The sequence below is a fragment of the Balaenoptera borealis genome (genome assembly GCF_965194805.1).
Source record: "Balaenoptera borealis genome assembly, chromosome: 17".
Taxonomy (NCBI): Eukaryota; Metazoa; Chordata; class Mammalia; order Artiodactyla; family Balaenopteridae; genus Balaenoptera; species Balaenoptera borealis.
Genome location: NC_138876.1, coordinates 1,367,636 through 1,382,173, shown reverse-complemented (window position 1 = coordinate 1,382,173; position 14,538 = coordinate 1,367,636). Strand labels below are relative to the sequence as shown.

The 14,538-nt window shown below is 61.0% G+C and overlaps 1 protein-coding gene across 4 annotated transcripts; it reads left to right on the top strand.

Annotated features, from left to right (window-relative positions):
* Positions 1–6,981: 6,981 nt before the first annotated feature.
* Positions 6,982–11,149, top strand: LY6E (lymphocyte antigen 6 family member E). 4 transcript variants are annotated; one of them, XM_082363744.1, is made up of 4 exons: positions 6,982–7,140; positions 9,531–9,641; positions 10,021–10,140; positions 10,227–11,149. In XM_082363744.1, the coding sequence occupies exons 2-4, from the start codon at positions 9,590–9,592 to the stop codon at positions 10,445–10,447; spliced, it is 393 nt and encodes a 130-aa protein (XP_082219870.1). In that variant the 5' UTR covers positions 6,982–7,140; positions 9,531–9,589; the 3' UTR covers positions 10,448–11,149. The 4 variants fall into 4 exon arrangements, with proteins under 4 accessions (XP_082219870.1, XP_082219871.1, XP_082219872.1 ...); XM_082363745.1 differs by having other exon boundaries at positions 6,984–7,140; positions 9,536–9,641; XM_082363746.1 differs by having other exon boundaries at positions 7,009–7,140; positions 9,515–9,641.
* The last annotated feature ends 3,389 nt before the right edge of the window (positions 11,150–14,538 follow it).

Here is a 14,538-nt window from a genome sequence, read left to right as displayed (position 1 = left end):
TAAAAAAACAACCATGTGAGTGTGTACTCGCTCAGGCTGAGCCTCCTGGAGGGGTGGGAGGGGCTGGGGACCGCCCCAGGTAGGAGAAGGACTGTGCCTGGGCGCCAGCCACATGCCCTGTGCTTGACCAAGGCTGGGCCTCACCCATAGCCTGAGTCCCACCCAGGGCCCAGAGAGAATTCTCTCCGGGGACGCAGGCTGAGGCCTGGCTCTTGGGGGCCAGGAACAGTGAACGCTCCCTTCTTTTGCCAGACCCTAAAGCCATGAGACATACAGTAGAGTAAATGTTGTCAGGACAAAGCCCGTTTTTAAACAATTTCCCTCCCCCCCTTCCCTTCCCCAGTACCCAGGGAAGTCCCTTCTAGAGAGAGCCCGCGTGCGGAGCGGTTCCAGGAGCCCAGGCCTTCATGGCAGCGCTGAGCGGGGGCCCCGCCAACACCCACCTGCTCTTCCAGGGGCCCCCATCTCCTGGCGGGGTCCCCCCTCCATCCCTGCCTTCTCCCCTCCCTCCTTCCACAGGGCTGGCCTGCAACGTCCTGAAGCTTCTCCCATCTGACCCTGCCCCTCCTCCCTTGCCCTTCACAGGCTTCCGTCCAGATCCTGCCCTTCTCTCTCTCCCTGGGGGTCTGCTTCTCAGAGCACCCAAACTGACACCCCCCTCCCCGCCCCTCGCCTGCCCTCCCCGGCATGGAGGAGTCATGGACACGGGGTAGTGAGGCGGGTGTAGGGAGACACGGGCGGGCCCTTGACCTGGGGCAAAGGGTGTGGGCGGAGCAGAGAGGAGGTGGGTTTGCGCTTCTCGGGACGCGGGCAGCCCCGGGGTGGGGCACACTCCAGTGCAGCTTATCGCCCAGGGGCGGGGGCTGGGGACGACCCGCTGACCACCTCCTTCCCCGGGGGGTGCTGAGGGCCGGCTTTTCTGCATTTCCTAGTAGAAATTTTACAAACAAGCTGGTTTGCAAAAGGTCTCATGACAGCAGCAAGAGACGAGAAGAACAGAGAGCCTCCTGCGCGCTCCCCGACTTCTGCTGCCGCTCGCTGGCTCGGCGCGGCAGGGAACACATCCCATCTCCCCCAGAGGAGCCAGTTAGGACAGCGACAGGGCATGGACGGGCACTTGAGCCGCGCTGCCTCAGCCCAAAGGGAGCCTCCTCTGATGGACAACCCGCTGGCCAGGCTGAGGCTTGTGAGAACTGCGCTGAAGTCCGAGTCTGGAGTGACGCTGGTGAAGCAGCGGTGGGTGTGAGAGGCACGTCCAGCCTCCGGCCATCTGGGCTCCCAGTGGCCAGGGATGGCTGATTGCTGCCCCTCAGGCGGCACAGGGGCCAGGCCCGGCCTCCCGGCTGCGCTGTTGGAAGAGCTCAGAGCCGGCCCACCCGGCCCGCCGGGCAGAGCTGCCGGGAGGGTCCGCAGGGTCCTGGTGCCAGCGCCCCCCTGGACATCCGGAGCCCACTCCCAGGCAGGACATCAGAGTGTCCCCACGGAAGGGCTCTTCCCCACCCCCAGGACACCTTGTGGAGCTTGAAGCAGAGATGCTTGTGAGAGTAAAACCCCAAGACTCAAGCTGGGGAGAACTACAGGGGCACCTGACCAGGGCCCAGGGCAGGAGCCGCCTGGAGGCCTCTGAGATAAAAGCAGCGGCAGGGAAAGGATGAAGCCGGCCTGTCCCCGGGACCGTGTGAGTGAATCCACCGTGTCCGGGAGAAAGGAGAACAGAGAACAGCGAACAGCTTCAGGGGAAACCGGCCGCGGCCTTGAAGCCTGTGCAGGGTGCACTGCACGCTCCGGTCACCAGAGGGCGAACGAGGGCAGAAGGGCGCGCGAGGGGCGGGGACTGGGGACTGGATGGAGAGGGGCGGGGGGAGGAGACTGCGGACGGGGGGCGGGAACAGGGGACTGGGGACTGGCTGGAGAGGGGCGGGGGAGCCGGAACTGGGGACTTGGGGAGCGAGGTGGGGTGCAGGACGCCAGTGGAGCCGACTGGGGAGGCGGGCGGCGCCCTCACCCGTGCGTTCTGCCGCGTGCCAGCCCGGCCCCGGCGAGCACCAGGGACAGGGACACGTTCCGCCTCCCGAGGCCCCGCCCTGGGCCCGGCCGCCACCGCAGGCTGAGCCTGAGCACCGTGCAAAGGCAGACAGCAGCTGACACCCGGCGCGGGTGGATGTCCTTCCCTTCGCAGGATGAAACCAAAATGCCCGAGAGCGACGATTGCCCCATCTGCACCCCAGCCGCCGCTCCCCCTTGGCGCCGTCAGCCCCCATCCTCCGCAGACGCGAGGGCAGTGGCTCCAGGCTCCCTGCTCAGACACCGCCGCCTCGCCCGGTGACGCCTGATACAGACCCAGGACAGGACTAGGGGCCATCCAGCAGCAAATGTGCCCCCCCATAATTCAAAGTGTGCGTCACCCAAACCTCAGTAGTCTCTGCCAGCAGAACGTTCCCCAGGAATCATGAGTTAGGAGTACAGCCCGGATAAATTTTACACACATCCTGCGGGGTGGAGGGACCTGCCACCTTCCGCCTTTGCCCTGCTGGGCTTCCCTCCCCCACTCCCCCAGCAGGCTCTCTCTCTTTAGAGGGAGTGTCACCACCCCATGGCACATACCAAGAAGGAAGGCTTCCCCCATCTGAGCCCTGTACCCGTCTGACATCGCCCTGGACTAAAGGGGCAGCTGGAGCAAAGCCTTGAGGAATGAAGCGTGGCTGAGGGTGGGAGGGCTGGACCACCAGCACAGATGCTGCTCAGCCTCCGCGCTGGAAGATCTGGGCCGCTTCACTTCCTGCCTCACCTGCCAACCTTGCAGGGCTCTGGGGCACCAGCACCTGGCACCAGAGGGCACTCCAGGCCCAAGGGGTGCCCAGACCTCCTTCAGGACAGCCAGGAGAAGGGACGGGCGAGCAGGAGGGAGGCCTAGTGACTTCTAAAGGGGGGATAAGGATTGACGGGCCAAAGGGGTCGTTCCCTGGTTTCCTGGACCAGCCTGACTAGCGTGGGGACCTGGGAGCAAGCAGGCCAGTGAGGGGGGCCATGCAGGAGGACACTTGGCCAAGGCTGCATCCCCCTCTACCCATTGGGCAGTGCTCAGGACAGGGGCTGCCCAAGAAGCTGTGAGGCAAACTGGATCGGAAAAGCAAGCAGCCCTGGAGATCGGCAGTTTGCGAAAAGCTCAAAGAACTTGGCAAGCTCAGAGCTTTCAGGCAGCCTTAGAAGAGGGAGCAAGGCAGCATGGAGAGTGTACAGAGTGACCCCAGTGAGGACTTAAAACATTTTTCACAACCTAAAAGTTGAGAGTTATGTTTTACTCGGCCGGACGTTTTAGGACTTCAAGCCTGGGAGGCACCTCAAGTAATCCCAAGAGAACTGCTCTGAGGAGGCCAGGCGGGAGCCAGTTGATATGCACCTCAGCTGTCTGGGGCCAGTATCCTGTGTTTTCACATCCTGAGTTTCCTCAGGGCTCACCGTAGGGAGTGGCTGCAGTCTGATGGCTGCTAGATGGCAGGTATTCCTTTCAGCAGCCCTGAGTTTCCTCAGGGCTTACCGGCTCCTGTGGGAGGGCTGCAATCGCTGATGACTGTGACATCCTTTGTTTACTGATATGGCAGGAAATACTCCATTTCTCACCAGAGACCAGGGGAGTGCTGGGAGGGGCGCCAGAACTTGGTGGGGGGGTGTCCATGTGCCCCCACTGCAGGGGCCTCACTCCAACCAGGCCCTCTGATAGTGGGGATGGAGCCTGTGGCCTTCCCAACCTGCCCAGCCCCGCCCTGGGTGTGCATGGGTCGAGGTCCCAGCCAATGCTGGTATGACCACACCAGAAAGCCAGGCACATGGGTGCAGGCAGCTTTATGTAGAATTCCTCCTGGTCAGAACCATGGACTGTTAGAATCCAGAAATCAGGACAGATCACGGGGGCTGGCCACCTTCTGGACATTCTGAGGAAATTACACTCTGTCTGTAAAAGGTCACTCTTGGGGACAAGAAGTCCTTAGAGGACATATCCTCGGACAGGAACTGGCCCAGATGAGAGAAGACTAAAAGCACTGGGGATTTCCCTGGTGGCCCAGTGGCTAAGACTCTGTGCTCCCAATGCAGGGGACCCAGGTTCGATCCCTGGTCAGGGAACTAGATCCCACATGCCACAACTAAAGATCCCGCATGCCGCAGTTTCCTATGTGCTGCAACTAAGACCTGGTGCAGCCAAATAAATAAATAAATATATTTTTTTTAAAAGACTAAAAGCACTGGATGCTGAGGGGCCGTATAAACCTAATCCCAACCTCAAGGCAGGGAAAATCAGTAAAACGGAGCAGGGAACAAGGTGGTTGGCCAGGATGCCCCAGTCCTGGCCAAAGTGTCCAGGCCCCAGGGTGCCTGTGCCCCTCCAGGCCATTGCCTGCCAGGTCCCTTGAGACCCTATGAGGTGGGCGATTCCGTGCCCAGGGGAGATAGAGAGAAAGTTGCAGCTCTGAGCCAAGCTCGCCCAGAAATCCCACCCACTGCCACGTGTCTGAGGTGCTTCCGAGAGGAGAGGTTCAGAGTGACCCAAAGGCACCCACCTCACGGTGGCCGCGGGACTCTGGGCCATGATGAGACGAGCAGCTCCCGCCCCAGGCACACTGTGGATGGCCACTGTCATCACGTGGCACCCAGCCGGAGAGATCCAGGTAACCGAATTTCCCCTGCTGGCGGTCCTACGTCATGTCTGCCCTGGAAGGATGTGTATGCGAGGCCCAGGTGGCAGAGATGACACACCTGGCGAGTTCGGACCTGCTTCCCCAGCATAGGGAGGCTTAGTTAGAGATAGCTCATTGGACTCACTGTGTGCCTGCTCCCCTGGCCACCACGCTTCCCCTGAACTGCCCCGTCACAAGCCCCAAGTGCACTGCAGGGGGCTGGCCTGGGCATTTGGGCCTCCTGGGATTTGTGACATGTGGGACTGGCAGCACAAGGTCAGATTTTAAGGTCTGTGTGGAAAGGAGAAGCCGCAGGGTCACAGGGGGCGTGGGCATCTCTGGCGGGGGGGGGGGGGCAGGCCGGAAGGAAGGGAAGCAGAGACAGAGGCAGAGGTATCTGCAGAATGACTAGACCCGAGAGTGGGGAGATACACACCTGGCCATTCCAGCAGGTGTCCAGTGGGTGAGAGGCAAGTTCCCAGAGCCCAAGGTTGAAGGAGGGAGACTGAGTGGGCCCCCCAAGGGTGGGTGGGCCTTTTAGGAAAGCCCCCGTGGCATCACTTTGGTCCCAGGAAACGCCCCTGGCTGATGAGCCTGGCTACTACGTCAAGCTCATGGATATAGACCAGGAAGTCACACCTCCCAGGGCTGCCATGTGTTCGAGGGCGTGGCCTTCTGAGTGCAGCAGGCTAATCTGGCCGCCCCCTCAACACACACCCCACCCTCACCCCCATCAGACAAATCTGACTGGACCGTATGCTGAGAGCAAGCATCAAGCTCAAGGGAACCAGCCGTCCGTCCTCCTGGCCACAGTTTTCAGATTATGTTGAGGGGGAGGGGGCGGAGGTGAGGCAGTTCCTCCCCAGAGGTGAGACCCAGAAGGGGGCTAACCGAAGGCCACAGCCTACTGCATGTCCCTGGGCCCCAGGGCTGTGTAACCCCGAGGATGTCATCACTCCTCAGCTGGGACATCTCATGACACACAGAGTCCCACCGTCAGCCTCCAAGGAAAAAGCCCCGAAAGCCTCTCCAAGTCGATCTATCCCACTCTCCTGTCATCTGGTCATCAAAGAAGACCATAGGAGAAGCTGACCCGACCCAGAACTCTGAACACACAAACCCACTCAGCAGACAATCACACAATCACTCGTATCCATGCATAATCACATGGTGCCTCGTGTACCCCTACCTTGCCCATGGGACTCTTCTCCTGTTACAGGATCCCTCTTCCCACCCTGCTCCATCCTGGCCACCCCGCCATCCTGCCTCAGTCCCTCTCCCTTGTATAGTTAAGAGGCCACTTCTCCTGGGGCCCTCCCCCACTGTCACCGCTGATGCCACCAGCAGATGACACCCAGAAAGGCTGCAAGAAAAGGTCACGTGCAAAAAACAGCTCCAACAGGAAATGTGCTGTGAAAGTAAGAAGTGCGAATCTGCAGGGACCCATCAGGCGCTGAGAGGACTCTGCACGAAGAGAAAGGAACCAGCAGACGGTGACACGTACAGGAAGGGCGCTCTGCCTGGCAGCCCCCGCCCACGGGCAGGCCTTGGCACCTCCAGCTCCCGCCGGCTGCGAGGCTCTTCCACCCCCGCCAGGGAGAAGCAGGAGCAGGGCCTGGGGTGCTGCAGAGCCTGGCCCCTGAGCCTGGCTCACAAGCCCGGCGTGGGGGACGCAGGGCCGCACACAGTGGGTGCTCTGGGAACGTTTGCTGAAAGGCAATTAATGGCACCTGGAGACAGAACACAGGAAACGCACTGGCGTCAGACTGAGCGCGGCCCGCTTCACTCTAACAGGGGCCGCTCGGTTCCGCGCTGAGAGGGTCAGGTCAGGCTGGCGTTGTGAGGACGCGCCCCGCACCCAGCCCCGGATGCAGGGGAGCACCCAGGGGGCTCTTGAGTGCTGCTGGGCTGAGGGTCGAGACGCTGGTGCGGCCCGGATCTCCTGCTGGAAGGCACTGTGGCCCGCAATCACTGCCCCGGAAGCCCCCTCGTCCTGTCACCTCCCCCCCTCCCCCCCCCCCCCTCCCCCCGCAACCACGGGACGGCTAACAGCCGGGCGCCAGGCGAGCCCGGGGCCCGGGCGCGGCGTGCTGAACGCCTCTTCGCAGCCCCCATCCCACTCTGCAGAAGGGGTTCCGAGTACTGCCCCCTCGGCCTCCCCGGACGCATCCCCTCCCCCGAGCTCCACCTCAAAAGTGTCCGGCCACCTGGGGGCCTCCCCCACCCCTGCCCAGCCTGGCCGGTCTATCGCGATACGTCCCCGCCCAAGCGGACCAGACGGACCGGCTGCGACGGGCCCTGCGCAGGGGTGAGGCTGGTGGGCGGGGCCTGGGCGCCAAGTCCCGCCTCCCGCACGCCCCCTGCGCTCGCGCGCCGCCTGGCCGCCCGGGAGAGCGGGGTTCCGCGGTCTCGGGCTCGGGGGCAGGCTTGACTGCGCGGCCGGGCCGGGGATCTGCGTCCGCCTGCGGTGAGTGAGGGCCCGGGCCGGGCGGACGGGGGCGCGGGGACCGGGCCCTGCCCAGCGAGGAGGGGGAGCGGGCGAGTGGGGCGCCAGGGAGGCGGGAGAGGCCTGCGTGAGGCAGGGGGTCGGGGTTGCGAGCGGCCCCGGCCCCTGGGCCCCTCGCCTCCAGTCCCGGCCCCCAAGCCTCCCGGCCCTCCCCAGTATTTCCAAAGGACGAGGGCGGGAGCGGGCGGAGACTGCAGCCGGGCGCCCTCCCGGGCTGGGTAGCCTAGGGCTGCGCAGGCGCCGGGAGCCCATCGCCCAACTCTAGGGCCCATCCCCTGACCCCTCACATGGGGACTGGGGAGGGGCCAGCCTTCCTGACTTGAAGGGGCTGGGATCTTGGCGCGCTGGCAGGAAGGAGAGAGTTAACTGCCCTGGTGGGTCACCATGGGGACGGGAGCCTGCCTTGGGAAGAAGTGGAAGCACCTTGTTTGGCATAGATTACGCAAGTATATGAGGTGCCTAGGAGCCCAGCCCCCTGCGCTGGGCCACCTGGCCCCTTCCATCCCTGGGGTCCAGGACGTGCTCCTACCTCTCTTGCTGGCCCAGCGTCACTGAATGCCAGGCTCTCCCGGAGATCAGCCCTGTGAGCCTGGGGGAGGAGTGCAGAGTCTGGGTCCCGAATGGCCCTGCCCGCAAACCCACGGGCTCCCCTCCGGGCGCCCTTCCGCCTGGCCCTGCTAATGTGGACACATTAGTCTCCAGTGCCTGGACTCAGCCCAGCAGGGCGCACTTGGTGGGGCGCCCGGCAGCAGGCAGTGGGGATGCTGGCCGTGACCGCGGAGGTGCGCCCCAGAGCTGCCTTCAGGACAGCTCAGAGCTCCTCCCGCCGGGACTTCACTTCGTGGAGGAGGAAACCGAGGCTCCTTCCTCCCTAACTGCCGGGATCCCGGAAGAGGCCCCGGCTGGGCTTGGCGCTGTTCTTGGACCTCTGCAGCTCCTGCTCCCAACCCCAAGACGTCAGCCCCTGCCCAGACCTGAAGCCCATTCTCAGGGTCTCCACCAGCCCCTCCCAAAATCTGTCCTCTCCCTGGCATTCTCCTTCCTCCCGGTGCCTGGGGACTAGCCCTTCCCCCGCCCGCCCACGGCTGTCCCCAGCAGAAGGTACCAGACTGCTCCTCCCACACGGCGCCTCCTGCAAAACAGAGAACCAGAACCCCAGCTGGTCGCATTCAAAGTGCTTTCTCCACCCACTGCCAAGGACCTCTGCCCAAGGGAGGGTCCTGGTGCAGGACAGCCCCCAGGGACTCACCGCCACCTGCCAGAGCCTGTGCCTGTTCCCGCTGGGGTGACTGGTGGCACACTGCTGGGTCTCCCTGAGCCTCCCCCAGCCACGAAGTGGGGGGAGTAGCAGATACGTATGGGGTCATTGTCTTCAGCGTTAAATAACACAGAATGGGAGAGCCCCTCGCCCCTGCCCCAGCACAGAAGCTGCCCAGGTGGATACTCAGCTAGATATGCCTCATGCCCCCAGCCCATCTCTAGGTCCCCATGTCAGGCACGGAGCTGGCCCCTGGAAAGTTCTGGACGCAGGTCAGCTAATATTACTGGTCGTCATCCCCCCCTAGGGCCCTTGGACTCGAGAAATTGCTAAGAGGCCAGATGAGAATTCCAGGCAAGGCTTTACTGGGGCTCGAGCTGCAGCACAAGGAAGCAAAAACAAGGAACAGCTCCCGAGAGGAGCTACTTGAGTCCTTAAATGGGGTGACAACGGGGCAGATCTGTGGGTCAGGCAGGAGGCAGAGCTTAGGTGGCCTGTCCCCCCCTTGGGGGTACTGGGCAGGAATGATGTGCAGTGCCCTGCTTTTGCTCCCAGCACCTCAAAAACGTAGTCTGTGGCTTCTTGTACCCTGTCGCCCCACTGCGTGGGCGCAGTTATTTTTAGTCACTTATAGTTTCTTCGTATCTTGTTGCTCTAGGGGACGTTTGTCCAGGTGCAAGCACTCTGATAGAGGATCCCAGGTCCCAGCCTGTCTCACCCTCACCCCCAGGACCGTGGGCAGGGGCCACTCCCTTGACCTCCCTTTCTAGGTGATTCTGAGAACCTTAATGATTTCCCTCATCTGGCCTCTAGTCCCCCCTCCCCCAGCAGCAAGTGCCGCAGACTTGGGGAAGGGTCTCAGCTAGGAGTCTGCACTGAGCGAGGGGAAGGTTGGGAGCGGAGCAGAAAGACCCTCTGTGCTCTGGCCCTGCTGCTGGAAGCTGGCAGCTCCCCCCATCTACGAAGTGGGGACACCAGGCTGCCCCCAGGGCCAGTGTCCCGGACCCCACTGGGAAGATCAAGGCACTGCCCCTGCCCCAGGGCCCTGCGCAAGGGGTGGTGAGCCCCGCCCTCCAGCGAGCTGTCTCTTTAGCGCAGGGCTGACTTCTTTGGCTTCGTGAGACCCCAGCCGGGACGCCAGTCCCCTCCAGAATGAAGGTCTTCCTGCCGGTGCTGCTGGCTGCCCTCCTGGGTGTGGAGCGAGGTGAGGTGCCCTGGGGCCCCAGGCCTCTGAGCGGGCTGTGCCCTCCTCCTGGACTCCCTCTCCCCTTTCTCTCCCGAGCGGTGCCCATGTCACCTACTCTGTGCCACCTCACAGCTTCCTCTCCCACGGCGAAGCGGTCCCTCCTACCCCCGCCCCCACTGGCGGCTCAGCCCTGCCTGGACACTTGGGGCATCACTGGAGCTCCTCCAGAGCCAGGGTCTGGTGTCCTTGTCTTCTGGGTCTCCAGCCCGGGCCCAGGATACCGTAGTTGCTCAGTCAATGCCTGCACAGGATGGGGTGTCCTCATGCCTCTGGGTCCGGGCTGGGAGGGGACACAGGAAGACTCCTGGGCATGAGACAGGCATCCCTCCTTCTGCAGCCCACTCCCTGGTGTGCTTCTCTTGCGTGAATAAGAACAGCAACTGGTACTGCCTGAAGCCCACCGTCTGCTCCGATACAGACAACTACTGTGTGACCATCTCTGCATCCGCGGGCATCGGTGAGTGCAGACGCAGGCCGGCCAGGCTTCCCCCACCCGTCCTGTCCTCTCTGCCCCTCCACTCACAACCTCGTTTTCCTGTGCAGGGAACGTGGTGGACTTTGGCTACACCCTGAACAAGGGCTGCTCCCCGATCTGCCCCATCCCGAGCGTCAATCTCGGCGTGGCGTCCGTGGGCACCCACTGCTGCCAGAGCTTCCTGTGCAACATCAGTGCGGCCGACGGTGGGCTGCGGGCCAGCGCCACTGTGCTGGGCCTCGGGCTCCTGCTCAGCCTGCTGTCGGCTCTGCTACGATTTGGCCCCTGACCCCCGGGACCCTGTGCCCGGCCCAGACTCCCAAAGCTCAGGAAGGAAGGAAAGCCCAGCTCCTCCCAGACCCAAGAGGATCTCGAAGCCCCCTCCCCTAGACCCCTCACCCTGCTGAGTCCACCCTCTAGGCCCCGGGTCCCCACAGGCAGGCCTGCCCCCTGCACCCACACACCTGCCGGCTGCCCTTACTTCCCGGTCAGCCTTCCAGAGGGAACCTGGGAACGGAGCCTGAGGGCCCCAGAGTCAGAACCACGTCCCAGGGACATGCTGGCAGGGGCACCTGGTCCCAGGCCTGCGCCTGTCCAGGCGCTGTCCGCCCGCAGGTGCGGAAGATGTGCTGTGTGGGCAGGCGTGTGGTCTGTGTGCCCTGCCGGGCACGGGTGAGTGTGTGGCCAGGTCTCGGCCTGAGTGGGGGGAGGATGGGAGTAAAAGCGTCAGGAGCCCGGCATCCGCAGCCCCTAGAACCCCAAGCGCCAGCACAGAACCCCTTTCCCCTGGCGTCTCTGCACGCCTCATTTCACTCACTTCGAGGGCAGCCTTTAGGAAGACAGGCCTTCCACTGTCCCCAGGTCTAGGCTGCTGACCCAGGAATCTGCTCCCAGCCCGAAATCCAGCTGCTCTCGGGCCCCTCCCTCCACCGCCACACCGGAGCCCTCCTGCTGCTTCGTGCCTCAAATAAACACAGATGTTCCCACCCTTTCCCGCTCTAGGTGTGGCCCACAGCCTGAGACCGCCCCTCCCATCAGGGTCCTACTGAGGGGGAGGGGGCAGCAGAGATGCAGAGCCACAGGTGTAGAGGGTCTGAGGGTCCCCACCCTGAGGCCCACTGGGAGGCAGTAGGGAAGAGGGTCGCGGGAGACCACAGCTAGCTGCCCTCGGCCGGGCAGGGTTGGGAAGTTTATCCTCCGGACAGGACTGGACTGGACAGAGAAACTAGCAGAGGTCAGCCTGCTTCTGGGTGGAAGGCAGGACCCTACAGAGGGAGGGATGGGGTTGGGCGGGAGGGGAGGGGACCCCCCAGCCGGGGTTCCGGGACTTGGGTACCGGGTGCCTGGGCCAGTCAGGCTGAGGAGGACACAAAGCATGGTGGGGAGGGGGGCAGGAGCTCAGTAAGTGGGTGAGTGAGATGTCCATCCCAAGGACCTATGGGAGGAGTGGGGGGGGACTCCCCTGGAGAAGGCCTGGACCCTGGCTGGAGGGCAGGGGTGCTGCTCCCCGAGCCGGCAGCCCTCGCTGCTACAGGCCTACTCCCCCGGCAAGCCTGACTGTGGTCTGTGGCTAAGCCAGGGGTTCCCAGCGTCTGCACTGGGGGAGTGTCTGAGTTCTAAGCCAAGGGGATTCTTTGATTGGGCTGGTGGCCGAGGAGCAATGAACCAAGGGCTGCAGCTGGGCGCCTTGCAGAGAGTGATACGTTTATCCTTCAGGATGCTGTCATGTCTCCTGGGTGGTGGGAGGGAACACAGCAGGGCTGGGTCCAGGCTGGCCAGAAGCTCCGATGTGCCTGGGTCCAGGGTCCAGGCATCGCTGTGCAGCAGGGCGGGACAGTGGTCCCTGCGAGGGCTCGGGTTGTGGCCCACATCCCGGGCCTGGGTCACAGGAGCAGGTGAGCAGCTCTGCGCAGAATGGGCCCCGTGACACACATGAATACAGCGTCCTCGTCCTCGGCGTCACTGCCACCAAGGGGGATGCCAGCCAGCCCTTGGGGTTGAGCGCCAATGCGATGATAGAGCTCAAGGGAGGGACGGAAGGAGCGGTCTGCCCCAGGAGATCAGGACGACAAGGGGAAGGAGACCCAGGCCCAGCCAACATCTTGTGGAAGGGTCCAGAAGCACATCACAGCAGTCTGGTTGAGACTCATGGGGTGGTAGAAATGTTGAGATTCACTTGAGTGGATCAGACCAGCATTAAAAACCAAAGCAAGGAAAAGAATTCAAGGGGATGAAATCAGAATGTCCCCCAGGAATGCTGGTTACTCCTGAAGTTCAGAGTCCTGTAAACAGAATGTTGCAGGGACTTCCCTGGCGGTCCAGTGGTTAGGAATCTGCGCTTCCACTGCAGGGGGCACGGGTTCAATCCCTAGTCTGCTGTGTGGTGCAGCCAAAAAAACCCAAAAAACAACAAAAATGCTGCCCACCATTCCAGTTCCACGAGGATTAATTTGCAACCCACTGCAGTCGCCCACCAGCAGTGTGCCCTGAGGCGAATTCATGATAGGGAAAAACAAGAGGAAGGTGCTGTGCTTTGGATGTGGGCCCCTAGTTAAGATGTGGATCTAAGGGAGAATTTCAATGACCCCCGATTCTTGCATCTTCCCATACATAGAAGGCACTAAAATCATTAACTTGAGATGTCTGTCTTTTGTGATTAGTAGTAATCTTTTACCAAGATGTATGCTTGACCGCCTGTATTTCCCAATCAAAAAATTCATATATATCCTGGCTCCCCTACCTCTTCGGAGCTACTGAGAGGCTGTCTCCCAGGCTAGAGTCCTCGGTAAAGTCCCCGCAAAAAACTGAAACTGTGTAAGCAGATAGGTTAGGGGATCCCCAGAGAAAGAGAACCAGGCATGGCTTTCTTGACATAAGAGAAGCCATTTTGGCCTAAGCCATTTTGTGATCCAAGCCTGGCCACAATGCTTGCCCTTGAACAGGTCTCGGTGATCAATGATCTTAAGGGAACAAAAGAATACAGGAACAGAGGAAAAGCAGTCAAACAATAGTGCAGTGATGAAGCGGAGTCCTAGTGCCTCCTCAAGGGATAGACATAATCTATCTATCTTTGAGTTCTGTGAGGAACTAAGGCCCCCACCCAGGTGGTGGGTGGGGGATGATGATGTCCCTTCTGACTTCAGTCAACCCAAGCCTGGACTCTGCCAACCTTTGCCCCGATTCTATACTGAATAATCCTCTGCTCAAGCCCCTTCCTGAATATGCACGGACCCTTAGCTTAAAACTTCCCCAGTGTCGCCGTTGGGGAGACTCTGCTTTGGGTGAGATCCCTGGTGTTCTCCTTACTTGCTGCCCGTAATACATCCTTCCTTCTCCTGCTCTTTGGCATGGTTGTGGCTTTTGGCTCCACACCTACCAAGAGGTGAGCCCAGTTTTCAGTTAACAACTGCTTTCACATTGTGCATTTTGTTTGCTTTGTTTACTGTTGACAGTCCCCACATAGAATGCATCCACTGTGTTGTTCACTCAAAACAAATCACAAGCAGCTTTGCTAAAAGGACTGAGACCAGCAGGGTGGGGCAGTGGTGGTGCTAGGGACAGAGTGAAGGGACAAAGTAGGCGATTAAATAGTTACTCCCACTAAGGGATCATAAGTAAAGAAAAAAGTATGGGAGAACCCTGTAAGTTAATGATCACGCCAGAAAGCAGGCTTGCTTAGCATCGAAATTAAGCAGGCTTGCCTAGCAACAAAACCATGCAACAGAAGCACAAGACATGCCCCAAACAGTGGTGGGGCAAGACCCACATCCTGCCCAGTGAGGTCAGTAAGGTAGTGATTCCTAGCACATGCTCCTCTGCGCACACTAAAAACAAAACTATAGGCAAAGGTGACGTTCTGCTGCAACCTGAGATGATTTACCTCATTTTAGTATATGTTACCACCTTTTTGCCCATTTCCATAGCACCATGACAGTCCTGGTTTGACCATGTAGGGACGAGAAAACTTCCCTGCCTGACGTGGGGGAGGAGCTGATGATGGAAGTTTGACGTCTACTCAAGAATGAGGAGGAAGGTGGTCCTCTTTCCCTCACTTTTTCTACATTATAAAAATGTAGCCACCCAGCCTTCATCACGGCGCTCCCTTGCCTGCCCGCTTGCATCTCTCACAAGCGTCCTATACTAATAAACCTTTTCCTTACCTGTCACTGCCTCTCGCTGAAGTCTTTCTGCACTGAAGAACCTATGCTCTACTGAGTCCCAAAACGCGTTCTGTCGTTTCAGCGGGGCCAGGCCAGAGGAAGATGCACAGGTGGACTTGACCATCACAGTCGGAAGTTTGGATTTGACTCTGGGGACACTGGGAGCCAGGGGGCGGGGGGTCAGTGGCAGGACAAGTATGTAACAAACGCTCTGTTCCCG